The sequence below is a fragment of the Eleutherodactylus coqui genome, chromosome 1 (assembly GCF_035609145.1).
Source record: "Eleutherodactylus coqui strain aEleCoq1 chromosome 1, aEleCoq1.hap1, whole genome shotgun sequence".
NCBI lineage: Eukaryota > Metazoa > Chordata > Amphibia > Anura > Eleutherodactylidae > Eleutherodactylus > Eleutherodactylus coqui.
This window is the reverse complement of record NC_089837.1, coordinates 148212151-148231274: the sequence shown is the minus strand read 5'-3', so window position 1 is coordinate 148231274 and position 19124 is coordinate 148212151. Positions and strand designations below refer to the sequence as shown.

Genomic DNA, 19124 nt, shown 5'->3' with positions numbered 1-19124 from the left:
TTATTTTTCCATGTTCAGAGCTATACGAGAGCCTGTTTTTTGCGAGACGAGCTGTAGTTTTTATTGGTACCTATTTTGAGTACATGCGGCTTTTTTGATCACTTTTATTGCGTTTTTAGGGAGGCCAAATGCTAAAAATTTGCATTTTGCCTCAGTTTTTTAGAGTTTTTTTTTAACGTTTTTTCTGTGCACAGTCAAAATCATGTGCAACTTATTGTATGCGTCGTTACGCGACAATACCAAATATGTCGGGTTTTAATTTTTTTTAACCTTTATGCTAATATGAGAAAAAGCATAAAAAAAGGGTTTTTTGCTTCTTTTTCTTTTACATTTTTCTTTTTTATTCTTTTCTTTTTTTTTAAAACAATTTGTGTCCCTCTGGGGCACTTACAGTACAGCAATGATCGCTGTGATAAGGCATATCGCTTAGACAGTGATCACAGGTTTTGGCAACACAGGACTCTAGGATCTGCAATTATATCGCGAAAGCCCGGTGACGTCACAGAGGGAGCGCGCTCCCTCTGTTAACCGCTCCAATGCCGCGATTTACATAGATCGCAGCAGGGAAGGGGTCAACAGCGGGGGGGTGCACCCCCGCTGTTGCAGCAGGAGGCTGACAGCCGGCTCCTGCTGCGGGATAGCGCAAGATCATAAGCGATCTCGCGCTATCCCCAGGACGTAAGTTTACGCCCTGTTGCGGGAAGTACCCTGCTGCCAGAACGTAAACTTACGCCCTGGAGGGGAAAGGGGTTAATATTTTTTTCAGTTATTTTTAAAAACTAAATGTCCCTTCTATCGGAAGCTGAATACTACTTATACTGTTTTGTCATGCAGAATTACCATGTTCCGATGCAATTTGAACATACAGGATAGGAAAAGTATTATGTAATAATAAATCACATTGGCAATTCAAGGGTGATGCTGCCCTTACCAGATAATTCCACCATAAAACAGTGAAAAGATAAAATAAAATGCAATGGAACCCCAGGTGACAAAATGATTTATCCAGGTCCAGAACTGTGTTTCAAGGGCCATCTGGAAACAAACAAAAGAAATTCTAAGTGTTTAAACATTCACCACAGAGCAATTGCAAATCAATTGTATTTGGTGCTTCACACCATCCCACAGTTTAAGCCTACGTAAAATGTTCAGGATATTTGTAAATACTCTATTTCACTTGTCATGTATTGCTCTTTAGGTCACCTGCACACGAATGGGTCGAGCCTGCAGCGGAATCCAGCCCTGTGCCCAGCCAGCAACCACGCGTACTTTTTTTCCTTCATCTGTATTTTGGATAGAGCTGATGGCTAAAAGTAGCACATACCTCTAACTTTTTTCACTCCTTGGTTCCCCCTGGGGTGTTGGATTCTTTATCTCCTGGATCACTAACATTTTAGTATCGGGAGTTCATTTGGGGTTTTGCTGCGCTCCACTTTCCAGTGGATTCATTCCCCATTTATGATCTTTGGACCTATCTATATACTAAATTCTTGTTTTTTTGTATTGAATAAGTCTACCAAAGCGCTCTTCTTTCCTCTTATTTAATGTTGATCCAGAGAAAGGCAAAAAAAAAACCCCAATGAGGTAAAAGCCGATTTTTCCCCATTTAAAAAAGGGAAAACAATTCCTTCATGGCTCCTGGCCTTTTACAACTGATGACCTATCCTCTGAATAGGTCATTAGCAATTGATCAACAGGGATCCGCTGCTCAGGGTGCTGGTCCATGAGCCGATCATCAGGTCAGCTATCAGTGCAGCGGGGCAGGTCATCATTAGTGGTCAGGGCAGTAAGTGAAAATGCTGGCTTTAATCCCACTGAAATCAATAGGAGCACTGCCTCCTATTACACTTCCTGCTCCTCTCAAGATCAGGATCGGACATGAAGTCCTAAACATAAGAGGAGAAGGAAGTGCACTGTGAACAGGTCTGGCATAGGGAGCCTCCTGCGGTTTGCCCCAATATCCATTTGACTATTTTCCAGGGCGGCACCATTCTTAGGGTTTATTTAGACCTACCAATTTGTTGTTTGAACGACTGAACAATGATAGAGTTACCTCACGCAGCCGGTTTATACGCATATGGTGGCTTGTTCAAACGAGAAACAGTTCAGTCGTTCATTCAATGGATACGTTAATAAGGCCGCATTAACAATCGGTATTTAAACCAAGCAGTTAGTGAACGATCAAACAATGATTTTGATGCCTGTATAAAATGATTGATGAATGAAAAGTGACCAATTTATTGTTCATCATTTGATCGCTGGCTATGTTTACACTGAACAATTCTTGTTAATTTTCGCTCATTTGCACGGTTTTCTTGGATGATAATTGTTCCATGTAAAAGGGTTTTTAAAAGAGCGGAGGGGAACTAATTACTGACCAATTAAAGGAGCTCGTCTTACAGCGCAGGCATCCAGCATTAGGACACACAACAATGTTATCGCCCGAGCTAGTGCAGTAAAGGACCTAGAAGTGCAAGTATATTAGCACCACCTATAGCAGCTCATTGCCTCCTGGAAAAGGTCTTTCTATCAGCTGTTACTGCTTGTTCATTTTCCTGCCCACTCACTTCCAAGATTTAACAGCTGAACTGCCCAGTTTGCCCCACACCACCAGTCCTGACCTCAGGAAACCAACTTAATTTCTAGGTTTTCCTTTTGAACGTGAATTAAGAGCAACTAATTCATATGGTAGACATACGTACATGATAAGTAATGTAAAGGATTTACTAAGTTACTTGACACTTTGATCAAATGTGGAGTTTCTTTTAAGGAATATGAAAGAAAAATGTATGAAACTCACCTTCATAGTAACTGCTAAAACCATAACGGTAAACACCAAAGTTCCAAAGGTCCAGTTCCCAAACATCTATACAAAAATACAACAGTATTACATTAGTGCCATATTAGTAAATGCATGGCTATGCAAACTGCTGCATATGAAGCAAAATGCTGTGTGCCTTTGAAAAGAAAGAACACTTTTTTGCCCTATGCTCAAGGATCAAACAAATTTGAGATTACCAAATTATCTTCTCTTACAACTCATCCCTTACATTTTCTCTATATCAAAGTTTAAAAGAACCCCCTATGTTTCAGAGATCATATTACATTTTCTTTTTCCACCATCAACTTGACCATCATTACAGGAATGCAAGAAATTATTTACAAGGACCCTGCTACCGTCAGAACGAAGAATAAACTACTTGTTTATGCAGCCTGTGATGGACGTGATGAAGGGAATTACCTACTGCTTTAAATGGATTGTTTCAGGAAGACAACCTTTATCCATACGACCTATTAGGGCATACAGACATCATTATGAGCGTCTCCTCAGTCAGAGAACTCCTTAGTCAATGGCTCCCATTCAGATAGGCTGGGCAATCCATATATACATGGCTGACCATTCATTTTGCTGCTGTTCATGGCTTTCCACAGCAATAAGCAGCTTTACAGGTACTTCCAGGAGCCTGAGCAGCGTCAATCAGCACTTCTTTACAATAATGAGCTTAACACCTTTAACAAAGGCAATGCTTGAGCATTGTGAGCGTTCAGCCGATAGCTATATAAACGATTTTGTCAGCCTAATGGAGTTGTCTGCTCATTTTTTCAATGATGACCTATCCTCTGGATAGGTCATCAGTAAGCTGGTGGACAGGTGTCCACCGCTCAGGACCCCCATCCATCAGCTGATCATCTGGATTGCTGTCCAGCGCAGTGGGCCAACTGTTGTCATATGCAGACAAGGGAGGAAGTGTTGGTGCTCGAAATCAATGGAAGAGCAGCGCTGCTCATTTCCTGGTCGGGACTGGATGCGACATCCTTACCAAGCGAGAAGCAGAAAGCGAGGCTCTCAGTGGGAGTGAAGGTGGCGCTGGCACTTCCTTCCTTGTCCACTTATGCCAACATCCAGCTCCTGCAGTTGACAGCCGGCCAGATGATCAACTGATGGACAGGTATCCCGAGTGGGCAGACAACTCCTTTAAAGCTCCGGAGCGTGTTCATAATGATATGATATAATGGCAATTGTTGCAAGTACATAATATATGTGTAGCTTTACTGCTCTTTTAAGGGCGTTTCCAATTCAGACATCTACTGCCTAAGCAGTTTCCTCTCCTGACAATGAGTGGACTGTGAGGGGTCATACTGCTGGAGCCGCTATAAAGTGAGACACCCTTTATTTCAGCTCTCACCTCTGACAAATTATCCGATTCCTGGTGTGTTCACACATTGTGAATATGCTGCAGATTTTCCACTATGGAACGTCGTATAAAAATCTGCAGTATATTACAGTAAAATGGAAGTTTTGTAATGGATGGAGTCCTAACAAATAAAGATGAAGATTGGATTTTAACTCAACTGATGACTGTCTGAAAGATTCCTTTGTGGTGCTGCTCGCATATCTTATTTTGTTTGACAGCAAAATGGCTGGGATTTTACCAGAACTGTTCTTTCCATGGTGGGTTCCATGACATAATGTGGAGCGTTACACTTCTACAGACATAAGGATAGAGGCTGGGAGAACCAGAGATCTCTATATTATGGGACCCCAGGGATAAACTTGACACAGTTTAGGAAATATTCCAGGGCACAAAAACAAAACATACTATTTAGGAGTGACAACACCACGTTAACGCTAAATGGCTACTAGTAGCACCATTACTGCTAAACTATTCCTGGCTTACAATAATACTCTTACCAGCTGCCTGTTAGGCTTCAATATCTGATGGCATTCAGAAAATGGAAAGAAGGAAAAAGGAAGAGAAGTAGAGCCAAGAGATAAAGCAAAAGCACAGCACAGAGATGAATATTCAAGGAGGTCAGTAGTTGTATGCTGTCCACCCCCCGTGGACAGCAGGCCTTAGAAAGGACCACATCTTTTTGACAACACAAAAAACAGAATAAACTTCATGGTTAGTTCTTCCATGCCTACTTTTGAAACCCTTGTACTGAGCAGATGTATGAATGATAAACACACAGTGTAGGTTTGCAAGTGGACTTTAAAAAAGAAAGATTAAGTCCCTAGTTTCTACACAGACCCGTCTCTCTCCATAACATGCTACAAAAACCTGAGCAGTGTGTCGTCTCTCTGTAGGTCAGCAAGAAGCAATGGGCTTGATGCAGGAGTCCGCACACATCTGCAGAATCAGGCTACATAGGTTTTGTTGCTGCCTCAACCAGATGTGCACATAGATTTAGAAAAAAAGCTGCTTTACAAATAGCTTTAAAAGTATATGCATCAAAGCAATAACGGGATTTAGGGCTCATGCCCACGAACGGAGCAGGAAACACCCATGGGTTTATACTGCGGTGGTGATAGCATTTTTCCGTGGTCTCCATTAACCCCTTAACACATGGCCTATTTTGGGCTTAAAACCTCGTTCACACGGGCAACAAAGTCGCGCGGTTTTGTAGCATTGCTAAAATGCTACATATCGCTAAAATGCTACAATATCGCATGTATGAGAAGCCCATGGTTTCCTATGGGCTATTTCACACATGCGATGTTTTGTAGCATGCAAAAACCCAGCACAAAAACCTCACGGGTCCGGCGATATGCACGTAATTCGTGAGGTTTTGTATTCCATGTTTCCCTATGGAGCCTTCCTCTCTGCTGCATCACATAGCACGAAAACATAATTTACGTGCGGCGCGATGCAACTTTGACAGTAGGAAATCCTACTGCCAAAGCCCTAATCTAAGCCCTAACTGCAGGGGAAAGAAATACACATACATCACCTGTCCCACGCTGTCAGCCCAGCCGCATCTCCTCCCCGGCAGTGATCTTCTGATCTTCTCCTATTCTAGCCGGGGATTAAAAATCCCGGCCTCCTTGAAGCGCTGGCTGTGATTGGCTGACACTTAGGCTGTGATTGGTTGGCTGGGTCCCGAGGAGAAGATGCGGCCAGGCTGACAGCGCAGGACAGGTGATGTATGTGTGTTTTGTTTGTTTCTTATTCAGCTACGGCCTTTTTCCGGGAAAGGGCTTATATTTCAAGCGTCCCTCGAAAAATCTTGCATGTGGTGCTACAAAGTCGCGGTGATATCGCACGGACCAGCAATGCGATATTGCTGCAATTTTATCGCAGTGATGCAGTGTCGCCCGTGTGAACGAGGCCTAGGATACAATGATTTTTGGCAGATTTTCATCTCTATTTTTCAAAAGCCATAACTTTTTATTTTTCTGTCGACACGGCCGTATAAGGGCTTTTTTTTTTCAGCATAAATGACAATACATTTTTTTTCTGCAGGACGGTATGATTACAACGATACCAAAATTCATATTTTTTTTAGGTTTTTTCACTTTTCTGCAATAAAAACCCTTTTCGGAAATTTTTTTTTTTTTTCTAAATCGCTGCATTCAAAGTCCTATAACTTTTTTATTTTTCCATGGAAGGAGCTCTGTGAGGGCTTATTTTTTGTGAGATAAGCTGTAGTTTTTACAGCCATTTTGGGGTACATACGGCTTTATTGATCACTTTTATTGCGCTTTTTGGGAGGCAAAGGGCTAAAAATTAGCATTTTGCCTTAGCTTTTTAGCGTTCTTTTTTAACGCTTTTTGCAATGCAGGATAAAACCGTGAGAAACTTCTTGTACGCGTCTTTACGGGCACGATACCAAATATGTGGGATTTGTGTCCTTGTGGGGTACTTGCAGCATAGCACCTATGATCGCTATGATAAGGCATTGCAGGACTTCTTTCCTGCAATGGCTTAACACTTATTAAAGCAATCATAGGCAGTAGTAATAAAGGACGCCAGTAGTTGGTGTAATGTTACCATGGCAACTAGCCGGGCTCTCTGCAATTACATCGCGAAAGCCCGGTAACGTCAGAGGGAGTGCGCTCCCTCTGTGAACCCTTTCCATGCTGCGATCTACATAGATAGTGGCAGGCAAGGGGTTAACAGTGGGGGTCGCTGCTCTGATGCACCCCTGCTGCTGCAGCAGGAGCCTGGCTATCAGTGACAGCCGGCTCCCACAGCCGGATAGCGCAATATCTTTTCTGATCTCGGGGTATCCCCAGGACGTCCGTTTACGTCCTGTTGCGGGAAGGAGTTAATTATTATACTAATAGAGACCTCCCATGCGGAAACACACGGGGAAATAGAACATTTTTTTCCCTGCAGCGGAAATCCACAGCAGAATCACGCATGTGAGCACTGACAGGCAGAAAAGCTATTAGGTTCAATAGAATCTAATAGCTGCGTTATTCCACAGCGGGGAACGCGGCAGAAATCCGTCCGTGGGCATTAGCCCTTAAACGCTGACACTGTAAAGACTGTATTTACATTAACCATTTCCAATCCACTGTCTGACGTCTTCCTACATTCTGATTGAAGCTTGTACAGCTCCAATGTCAGAAGACGTCTGACAGGGTATTCTTACCGTCTATTGCCAGCCACTCCGCTGTCGGAGCCTCTCTGGCGCACACACTCTGGCTTTAGCCAGCAGATGGCATTGTTGTATAACAGCAAAAAGAGAAAGCCTTTTAGGAAACCCTGAATCCAAAATTGGATGAGGAAAGGGTTAAAGTAAAAATTGATGATATAGCCACTTTAACCAGTAGCATATAAACATAATTTTCAATGTGCTCCTAGAATATGCAAATAAAAGCTGGAATAAAGGCCCTGCAGTGTCAAATATTGGAAGATAGCTTCCCTGTAAGTCAATGTCATTCCAACAGGCCTTGCAGCATGACTAGGGATGTAAGCCAAACTATAACCTTGTCCATAAGGAACAGATACCAAGACAGCTGTTTTGGCGTTCTTGCCCCTCATCAGAGCACAGTAGGGCTTTGATTCTGGGAGCCTCCTGCAGACTGTATATCTAGCAGTATTTACGTTTGTCTGCTAACAACTTACTGACAAATCAGATTACATTCTACCCACAGAAATCTAGAGAGGAAAGGGGGAGTCCAATCAGAGGGAAACCGAGAAAACACACACAGATTGTGTGGCAACTAATAAGTTTTACTGTCTCACAGCTACTGGATTCACATCTACACAGTTATCTGTTCTTTTCTGTATATGAGAGATAATTGAACAGACTATCTATTTTGTGTGTGCAGTATATTGGAGACATAGCAGCTAGTGTACACCCACCAGCTTAGAGAGAACTTAAAATAGATATGGATTCTGGAGAGGGGGGGGGGGGGGTGGGACTGGTAAAACTTTTGGATTTACAAGTCATAACAGCCTGAAATACAGCTGCTCCTCAAGTACACACGACAGCTTACAATTACAGGTACAATTTAAGACCCATCAACTGAATGCCAGATCTTCTATCACGTCTAATAGGAGCCATATACACCTGCAGTTTGAGAATTTTACATTTTGACAATAAGTGCGAGATTTATGGTACACATTTACCTGCATGACCCCATACAAGGAGTTGTATATACTCACTCTTATTCCCCCTCATTAATTGTAAAGTTCAATAACACTAGTCAAAAAGTAAAGGTTTCATTTAACTACTATAGGATTTGCCACTACCACCTCTTACAGCAGGCCATTTCACAGCTTAACCACTCTTACTTTATATGCAGCCTTTAAAAGCAGGTGACATATCCTCAGTTCAGGCCATCAACATCTGATTGGTGGAGTTCCGCTGCTCAGAATCCCCACCAGTCAGTGGATTGAAAGGGCCACAGCACTCGTGCGAGCAGCCACTTCGATGCTTACATCTCTGCACAAACCTGTTCGCACTCAGAACTCTATTAATTATAGCAGAAGTTCTGAGTGCTACAAGCCTGTCCCATTGAAGTGAATAGGACTAGCCGACTGATAAGTCTGGCAGTCCGATTGACGTGAATGACACGGAGGTGCACATGCTCCATCTTACGCTGCACTGCACATCGGAACGTGGCTGGGGCGACATTCCAGGTATGGGTTGTCATGAGACATCTACAGTGGCCTTCTAGTAGACACACCGAAACTGCTTCACTTTTTTGCTATTGTGAACTCGGATGCTTTTAATCAAATTTGGAGTACACTTAAAATTTTCTCTCAAAAGTCGTTCTCACAAATATTTTACTATGGTATTAAATAGACAAAAGAAAAACAACAAAAAAAAAAAAAAAAACATCACAGAAAGCGGCCATATACTCACTGATCTACTGATACATGTGTTACTTGAACCTTTATTCAGCAGTCTGGCTGTCTGCATGTTGAGGGATAAGTGGTGTAATATGCCTGCCCTCTTGTATCAGTATATCAGTGACTATATGGCCGCTTTCTGTGATCCTTCGTCTGTTTTACATTTTCCTTTCTGGTATTCAATATAGAGTCCAAGTGCTTGGCTATCCTTTGCACTTCTGCGGAAAGGAATGGAGTGGCAGTGGCAGCACACATGCTTACCTACCGCTCCATTCATTCAGGGTTACACAGGACCCTTGTTCTCGTGATCACTGGAGGTCCTAGAGGTCGTACAATCTTCAATCATTTAACTCCCTATAACTTGAGAAAAACACTTTAAAAAAATTCTGATTTAACGCTCTTTAAGCAGTTTTCCAGGACTATACTACTGATGACTAGAGATGAGCGAGCACACTTGGTTAAGGCAGTTACTCAAGCGAGCGGATCGCTCTTCTCAAGTAACTGCATTCTCGTCCGAGCAGGGCCCGGGGGGCGGCAGGGGGGAGAGAGAGAGATCACGTGCTCGCTCATCTCTACTGATGACCTATCCTCAGTTGGGGTCCGCTGGTTGAGATCCTTGTTGATCAGCTGATTGAAGAGGCTGTGGAGTTCAGGTTAGGGCCGCGGCCTCTTCTCTGGCCTGCGACATTACGTACATTGGTCATATAACCTGAGAGCAGCTCAGTTCCATTCAAAGTGAATGCAATACCACGCATGGCTGCTATAGAGTATTACGCTGTACCTGATATGCACTGAAATGACAACAGCACTCACCTGTGCACCACTGTCATTTCAATCAGCTGACTGATGGGGGATCCTGAGCGGCAGACCCACAACTATCAACCACTGCTGACCTGTCCTGGAAACCCCTTTAATATTCTGCAGATACTTTTTGGCATTGAGTGCTTCTACATAGCTTGCTTGTTGTATTCTATAAAACCATAGAAAAGCACACTATTTACTAAAACTTTCAACAAGTAAAATCACTGTCACTAAAGTACTCGGCTTCTCAAATGCTCCTGCTACAGCTTGTCAATCTTTCTGTAGAGGTTGCTGGAATTAGAAATTTTGTAATCACTAAGCATTTTATTTTTTTTTAAATACCACTTTACCTTCTATTCTGTCCAAAGTTTTACATACATGTGGGAGTTTAGAAATAGCTTTTGGCCTTCAATCAGTTATCCAAACATTGCTATTAAAATAATAGTAAAACCATTTCACACACTAAACAAGCATACCTGTCCATTTCCAAGGAGAGATGTATCTTCACCCATAAGAAAGTAAGACCCAAAAAAGATGATAAAGGCATGCCCAAAGCCTAGAAAGGTCCAGTAAAGGAACGGTTTAAAACCGAGAAGGGCGTTTTTGCTAATGTCTCTGTAGAAATAGTAAAAATACCAATTAAATTAAAATGCCATACTTCTAGAAATCGTGATGTTTAAATCTGCTTAGAGATACAGATTCAGTACAAGGAAAAGGCAGTATAAAAAGGGGTCCAAACATACATTTCGATTGCGTCACTGATGTCAAGAAAAATGTTCTAAAGTGTAAAATAGCATTTTTCTGACAAACAAGTTTAAAGCGTTAAAGGGGTTGTACCAGAATTACAGATTATACCCTACCCAGAGGATAATTTGCTGATTGGTGGGGGCCTCCAATGCTGCTTACTGTACCCCCATTATGTGAGGAAGACCATAAAGGGAGCTTTGGTCATGCTGTCATGCCATTTGTTTTCAATGGGACTGCTTTAAATAGCTGAGCGGTAATGAAATGAGCAACACTGCAATTAATATAGTACTAATCACACAAGCTCAGCTAGCACTCAATTCACGGAGACATCACAGAGTAGAAGCACCCCTGCAGTGACGAGAACAGGGGGAACAGGATAACGGTTCTCAGGATTGGTGGCATCTCAGCAGTAAGATCCCAACTGATCAGCAAGTTATCCTCTTTAGGCCTTAGTCAGACGGGCGTTTTTTCGCGCGATTTGCGCATGCGATTCACGCATATATAGAACCAATGGTCCGCTATGGTATCGGTCACATGTCCGCTTTTTATGCGGATATGCGATAAATTATAGGACACGACGATTCGCAGATCGCGCCTATCTGCGTTTTATGTGCGCACCAAAATCATTTTTTTCGACGGCCAGTCTAAGTTTCATGCGCACGGCGATTTTTCTCCGGTCAGACGGGCGTTTTGCTGCGACGATTAACGCGGCTAGGTGCAGATTTTTCCCGCGATTTTTCGCCCCCGGTCACGTGATTTGCGCATGCGCATCCGACATGCGATCCGCAAATCGCGCGAAAAAACGCCCGTCTGACTAAGGCCTTACTGTGCATAGGGGATAACCTTTAATTCTGGTACAAGCCATTTAATGGTGAAATCCTGTCGAACTACCAATAGTAAGTCCTAAATGAAGGAAATGTATATTCTTTTTTCCTTTTTTAAACAAAAGGCCTCTAGGCCAGCCAAAGCTGTATGCCTATGACATATCAACAGTTACTGCATCCACAGGATATGTCAGAAGTGTCATGGATCCCCACTCTGTGACCCACAATTCTCTCTAAAACAAGGGGCCTCAACTCATCCCATACGCCACTGTATCAAGGCTACGACAAGTAGCCAAGTTTTACATAAACAGCCGAGTACCCTGTGCTATGCTGTTTCTGTTACAAATATGAATGGGAGTTAAGTAAACAGTGTAGCATTGTGAGCTACACTGTTCCTGAATCTCACAAGTTGCAGAAATAGGAAAGCTCAAAGCGCTACAATGTTTATGTAACTCCCATTCACCTCCATTGGACTTACAGAAACAACACAGTGCAGGGTGCCTCAGCTGCCTCTTGGAGCCTGGATGTGTAAGCCAAAGGTTGAATCAGGATGGGGGTTGGGGGCACAGATGTGAATACCCCGTGATAACTAGTTACTCACCTATAGAGACCAGGTTTGGTGTGTAACACATGTGGATGCACATGTTGCTCAAACAGACTGTACATCAATATAGGTAAGGAAGTAAAACAAATATTGTACAAAGTCAGATAAACGCTGTCATACAGCGTCTGCAAGAGAAAAAGAGAATTACCGTTTTAGATACATGTTGCACTCTATTAGTATTTATGTTATACACATTTTAAACATTAACACTGCTAAATTCATAATATACATTTCCTCTACTGTCCTGTCACAATATATTACAATGCTAGCAACGTGCATTGATTACACACACACACACACACACACACACACACACACACACACACACACACACACTACTAGGAGATGAGCGAGCATAGGCCGCCTGCAGACGGGCGGGTCGGGACCAGCTGCGAGGATTCTCGCCGTGGGACCCGACCCGAGCGCCTGCAGAGAGCAGCGCGTACTCACCCGCGCCCGCAGCTGTTTGATGTGCTGGCTTGCCGGACGGGAGCCGGCGGCTGGGCACTGCGAGCCCCGCACAGAAGTAGAACATGCCGCGGTTTGTTTGCCGTGCGAGATTTCGCGCGGACAAACCGCGGCCGTCTGCCCAGGATTGCGTTTGCTAACGCAATCCTATGGCGGCTTCCATGGATTTCCCGCGGAATTTTCGCCCGTCTACAGGCGGCCACACTCGTTAAGGACAGATACTCGAAAGAATATCGGCCTTTTCGAGTACCTGCCTGCTCGCAAAGATTCGGGTACCGGCGGGGAAGAGCAGGGGGGGGAACAGGGGGAGATCTCTCTCTCTCTCGCTGCCCCCCCTTCCCCGCCGGCACTCGAATCTTTGTGGGTGACGGGCATGTACTCAAAAGGACGATACTCGCACGAGTATCTGTCCTTAACGAGTATGTTCACTCATCTCTAATCAATACGCTACAATGACTGTAGGTCAATAGATCAAAATACATAGCTTAAATGATCTCTAACTTTCAAACAATTTGTGCTAATATGATAACCAGTGTGACAACTAGCAAAAGTGCAAGATATTTTATTTACCTAAAATTACATTATTGTGCCAAAAAATCCCTCTAAAATGCTGGCCACTAGGGGTCTCCCTACGGTCTAGTTTGCTGTCCACTGTCAAATCAGTGACAACAAATAGAGCAACAGCAGAAGAGGTGGTCGACGGGGATGAGACGACATGCTTACTAAAGTGTATAGAAATTACAGCAAAGAGGAGTGTGTGTGGGTGTTAGAGAGTTACAGAGTAAAATTTGTAGTTCTCAGTGTACAGTTTATAGAACACAACACAGCAGCATACTCTCCCCACCAGTCTGAAAGGATTTAGAATCCAATGTACAACCTACATAGGGGAAAGAAAATTTGGAAAAAACACAGGATCCAAATCATACAATTGCCACAATTCGTGGTATTCCTCATATACGCACATGGCATCTTATTCTGAAAACTTGAACAGCTTTCAAAAGTTAAGAGATGTAAGCATCACAAAACCTCCCAGCCATGTGTGTCCGGGTTGATTATTATAGGAGGCTCTTTGAACATGAGAGAACATTTAAGTTTATAACCTAGGGAAGGATCAACTGTTAGCAAAGAATGGAAATTAGGACATTAAGTAGTAATGGTGCACTTACCTGCTGAGAAAATAAACAAAAGAACTGATACAAAAATTGCGGTGTGATAAAACACACATTCTGAAAAAGAAAAATAGCAATTAAAAAAGTAGTAGGAATTTAATATTCAAATAGAACCATGTCATAACATATGAAGCTCCTAAATTGCCGCCACTCGCCCTCTCCAACATGCCACTTTCAGGATAAGGGGGGGGGGGGGGGGGGTGAAGTAGTCATACCATGCTAACTTGCGAGTCAGCGCCATCATCATTATCATCATCCAGTACATGCACAGTGAAGTGAGATCTACTGGTCTCCGCTACATATGTCCATGCACCTAATTCTGCTGGAGCTGGTTTGCAAGCCAGAATTGCATACCTACTCCTGAGAGCAGGACAGCCTGTGTGACTACACATCGGTAGCACACACTGCTTTAAAACTTTATTTTTCCCTAGTTGTGAAAGTGATATTTTAGAGTGAAAAACTTTAAAACCTGCTACTATCCTGTACAACGCTATGGTGGCAGTTCAGAGGTTTCATTTGTGATTTCAGGTTCCCTTTATATATGATAAATGCTAATGCACATAGTATAAAGTGTAGGAGAAACTAGATTTACCAGCCAGCGACATCAAAGAGTATTCTAATCTGACCTGGGTTAGGCCCTCCATTTTTAAAAAGGTAGGGCTTCAGGGCTCATTCACATGGACAAAAACACAACGTAGGGAACACATGCTAATGTGTGCTCTTTTATACACACCGTAAGACTTACAAACCAAGATCGGACATGCAGTGTTTGTTTTTTTTTTTGTGTAACATCAGTCCACATAGAAAATGCACATCCAGACACATCAATTTAATTATATGGGTCTGTGTGCTGTTTTGTATTCAAATCAGTAAAAATATGGACTGAATATGGACAGAAAATGTGTCCATGTGAATGGGCCCTCAACTACATTGCGAATAAACAAAAATCTTGGGTCATCTTCTGTTATGAAAAAAAAAAGTACAGAAAGTTGTGCAACAAATAACTTTTAAAATTCATTAAAGGGGTTGTCTCACGAAAGCAAGTGGGTCTATGCACTTCTGTATGGCCATATTAATGCACTTTGTAATATACATCGTGCATTAAATATGAGCCATACAGAAGTTATTCACTTACCTGCTCCGTTGCTAGCGTCCCCGTTGCCATGGTTCCGTCTAACTTCGGTGTCTTCTTGCTTTTTTAGACGCGCTTGCGCAGATGGATCTTCTCCCTTCGGCTGGTCTTGGAAGCATCAGCGTTTTGGCTCCGCCCCCTTGTACGCGTCATCGCGTAGCTCCGCCCCATGACGTGTGCCGGTTCCAGCCTCCTGATTGGCTGGAATCGGCACGTGACGGGGGCGGAGCTACGCGATGACGCGTACAAGGGGGCGGAGCCAAAACGCCGATGCTTCCAAGACCAGCCGAAGGGAGAAGATCCATCTGCGCAAGCGCGTCTAAAAAAGCAAGAAGACACCGAAGTTAGACGGAACCATGGCAACGGGGACGCTAGCAACGGAGCAGGTAAGTGAATAACTTCTGTATGGCTCATATTTAATGCACGATGTATATTACAAAGTGCATTAATATGGCCATACAGAAGTGTATAGACCCACTTGCTTTCGTGAGACAACCCCTTTAACGAGACATCTTGAAAACTAGACCACTGATGGACCGATCCCACTGTGGAGTACTGCGATTGCTCCCCTGTTGGCTTGCTTACTTGACAAGCTGTTTCTGACAGGTGTTTTTACTGAACGGTCATTGTGTCTTTTGGAAAGGTAATCGTTTATGTGAACAATGTAGACTTCTCTCGAGACGCAGTAATTTACCACATCCACTGATGTACATGGACATGCAGAAAGTGTTAAACATTTTTAATCAAGAGGCTTAAGTGTACTAAAACATGGACATACCTTATAAAAAAAGTACTGTACAAGAGTTGCTATTCTAATATAGTAGTAGTGACCATGCACCAAAAGAAGCTTAGAGAGGAATTTAAATCTTGCAATTGCATAGTCGCTGTTCCTTACAGCTTGTCTTCCTTCTTTACCCATGATGCCTGGAGAAAAAGCAAAAAACAGTACAAGTCACGATGAATACATGTGAAAAGGTAGCTTTGTACACATATATTTGCAATAAATAGTTGCACAAAAAAATTGAACCCTTTGGAATTGCCAGGATTTTAGCTGAGACTACTAATAAAATGTGTAAACAAAACTTAATAGGGTGACTAGTACTCCAGGATCAATGAAACAAGATGCATGGTAACTTAGAGACGAACGTCCAACCATGTACATAGAGCAAAAAGAAAGCGCAGTGCCAGTGCACTTTGGATGCTGCCAATTTAACAATAAAAAACATTTTATTCCACAGATTCAATATGCTGGTTAAACAGCATTTTTCATCCTTGAAAAAGGTTATGTTTAGTCAAAAAGTCACAGCTGTGAAATGTAATGTTTTTTTTTAAATCAGTCACCGCACATTGGATGCTGGTCTACTTTCTTTGTGATCTATGCTGATAAAATGTGGGCGGATAGTTATTATAAACAAACACAATTTAACTAAAACTAGTAACACAGAAACAGTTGTACCGTTCAGGCCTTCTATCAAGCCCACTGGGTAAATATCTACAGTACAGGGAGAAAAAGTAAACTCTTAAGGCTGAATGTCCACGGGCAGATCGGATTCCACTTGTGGGAGCCCACAGCAGAATCCCATCCTGTCCGCAGCCAAGGACAATTATTTACATGGCCGGATCTTCCTTCTTCTGCACTGCGGATGTGTGCCGGCTTGCCGCACAGTCCTTTTTTTTTTTTTTCAAACTCTTGCTTTCCCGCGAGATCCACGGCACGTCTGCAGTGACAGCTGCAGGTGTGCTGCAGATAGGACTGCTTCCATTGACCAAAAGCTCGGCAAAACAAATCCGCATGCTTTAATGCATTTGCAGATGCCCATGCATCCCTATGGACAGCTTGATTTCGCAAATCAAGCCCACCTGTGGACATTGGGCCTAAGATTTAGTAACCTATAGATCCCCCTAGTAAGTATCATGTCTACCAAATAAGACTTGCTCAAGATTGACAAGGACCTTTGGACCATTCCTCCCTGCAAACATGTTTCAGTTCATCAATATTTCTGGTATACCTTGTGTACGCAGACCTCTTCAGCCCATGCCTAAATATCTCAATAGGATTAAAGGTCAGAATTCTAACTCAGTCGTTACGAAACGCAAATCATCTTTTTCAACTTTAGTTGACTAGTTCTTTAGTCTCACATCTGTGGCGGGGATTCAGTTTTGCTCCAACATTCAGAGATCAGGAAAAGGGAATCCCCTGGCCGAACGGGCTGCCTTATGTTGGAACCGAACAGACCCCATTGTCTTTAATGGGGTCCGTTCAGTTTCTGCGCAGCTACCGGACCTGCGATGGAACCTCCGTTTGGGTCGTTGTCTCACTCAATATTTCTCCAGCTTGAGGTCATGGACTGCTACACTAACACTCTGTAAAATGTTTTTAGATAACTTAGAATTCATTTTGCCCTTAATGATTGCAAGGTGTCCATTCCCTGAGGCAGCGAAGCATCACTAAAACATGATGTTCCCTCCACCATGCTTCAGAGTACAGAGGTGGTTTTGGTGTACAGTTCTTTTGCTTTGAAATCTCAAATACTCCTTTTACATCCTCCCTGCGAGTGTTAAAATTTGACATTTCAACAAGGCAGGAGACATCTATATTGTATTAGTTATCCAAACAAGCTTAATTTTAATCACCACTTCTATTGCCATTACTTCTGCTTCAATTTTATCGCTCTGCTGCATAAACAACCACCGCACCTTCAGTGCATTCTATCCATATCAGCTCTTCTGGCCTTCCCTCACCCATGCACAACTTACATGCACTCTTCCATTACTTAGGCTGTATTCACAATGCAAAGTTTTCTGTGCAAGTTCTGACTGAGATGGACTCGGTTCAGATAGAACGGTCCAGTACCACAGCACCTAGCAGGTAACCCCACCGGGTGAGAAGACCCGGTGATGTCCTGTAAACCTGTCACATGGCCATCTAATGTAGAGGCTGGTTTACGGGACTGATAAAGTCCTTATCTGGCCTCCTGTTGGCAGCAGTGGTCACATGGGTAAACAACCCACTTAACCGCTACAGTGCAAGTAAACAAAGGAGAGGTGGACCAGAAGCAGCAGAGGGGAAGCAGAACGACAGCAGGGAGGTTTATTTTTTAATATTTCTGTCACCTCCCTACTGCCACCAATGCTTAGACAGAAAACCCATTTAGTAGTATTCGGTGAACAAGGTCTAGTGCACAAAATAAATGATGAACTCACCTATGCCAACATGAGCTTCTTGTATCATGCTTACATCATTTGCACCATCACCAATGGCAAGTGTGATTGGCTTCTCAGGAGAGATTTTTAATAATCTTACTACCTGAAAACACAAGGAAAATATCTGAGCCATTTACAGAGAAAGGTTTTAGATAAATTGAGATGAGAGTAAAAAACAATACAAATAGCTAGACTCTGATTAAATCAATAATTATTTACTTTTACTCAAACCATGAGAATTCAAACCTGGGAGTTCCTATGCCCCAGGCAGTAGCTCTTCTAACCAAGCCACCGGCGATCCTGGAAGGTACTTTACAGAACCTACTGACCTAGGTTTAAGGGCCTTTCACATGGGCGGAATTAGTCTGTGGGACACACTGCAATTTGCATTACATTCTGCACCATAATTCCCAGGGCTACCTGTGCATTTTGATGCAGAATTAAAAATGGCTTAAATCTGCCCGTATCTTCGCAGCAATACCTGAAGTTAAACCTGTTGTTTTCAGTATAGAAATCTGTTACCCTTCATCTTTTAAGGTGTGTCATGGCAGAATAATTTCACATGAAAGGCCCCTTGCCAGACTGTTTTCTGCCTGTAGTCTAGCTTGTTACTACATCCCTGCCTCGTGCTGCAATCAGCTGCTAAGAACTGAACTTGGGCTCTTCATTATATTTGTTTCAATAAAAGTCATCTAAGTTGTCTGAACTGCTGAACTCCAAACCCACCAACCAGGCCATCACACATACCTTTGCTTTTTGTAACGGTGCCATTCGACAGCACAGCACCGCGGTGCAGTTTTTACACACTTCCATGAATAGCTTTTCATGTTCCCTGAGTGCAAGAGAAAGGCTAGCACCATCGACAACTAGCCCATGTTGAATCACATGATCCTCTTTCAGTCTAAATAAGACAAAAGATAACAGATGTAGGTTTTAAAAAAATTATTTTAAAATGTCACGAGAAAATAAATATTTTAGAATATCTGACTTTAGATTGTTTATACATGGATATAGGGTAGGTCATCTTGACTGAGCTACTGTTAACAGCATTCAGATATGCTTTACAGCAGCCACATGACCCATAGT

At 42.8% G+C, this 19124-nt stretch overlaps 1 protein-coding gene across 5 annotated transcripts in view; it reads right to left on the bottom strand.

Moving 5' to 3' along the window:
• ATP11B (ATPase phospholipid transporting 11B (putative)) overlaps window positions 1-19124 on the bottom strand; it is a 106774-nt gene that overhangs the window by 28696 nt on the left and 58954 nt on the right. For all 5 annotated transcript variants that reach the window (XR_010792656.1, XR_010792655.1, XM_066601582.1 and 2 more), the window contains exons 20-27: window positions 18786-18939; window positions 18039-18141; window positions 15613-15758; window positions 13700-13759; window positions 12063-12190; window positions 10367-10505; window positions 2801-2866; window positions 932-1035 (exon numbers count right to left, since the gene is read on the bottom strand). Coding sequence is in view for 3 of the 5 variants with exons in the window: in XM_066601582.1 (XP_066457679.1) it covers window positions 932-1035; window positions 2801-2866; window positions 10367-10505; window positions 12063-12190; window positions 13700-13759; window positions 15613-15758; window positions 18039-18141; window positions 18786-18939 (900 nt within the window). In the remaining 2 variants the exon portion in view is untranslated. The remainder of the gene's footprint in view (window positions 1-931; window positions 1036-2800; window positions 2867-10366; window positions 10506-12062; window positions 12191-13699; window positions 13760-15612; window positions 15759-18038; window positions 18142-18785; window positions 18940-19124) is intronic.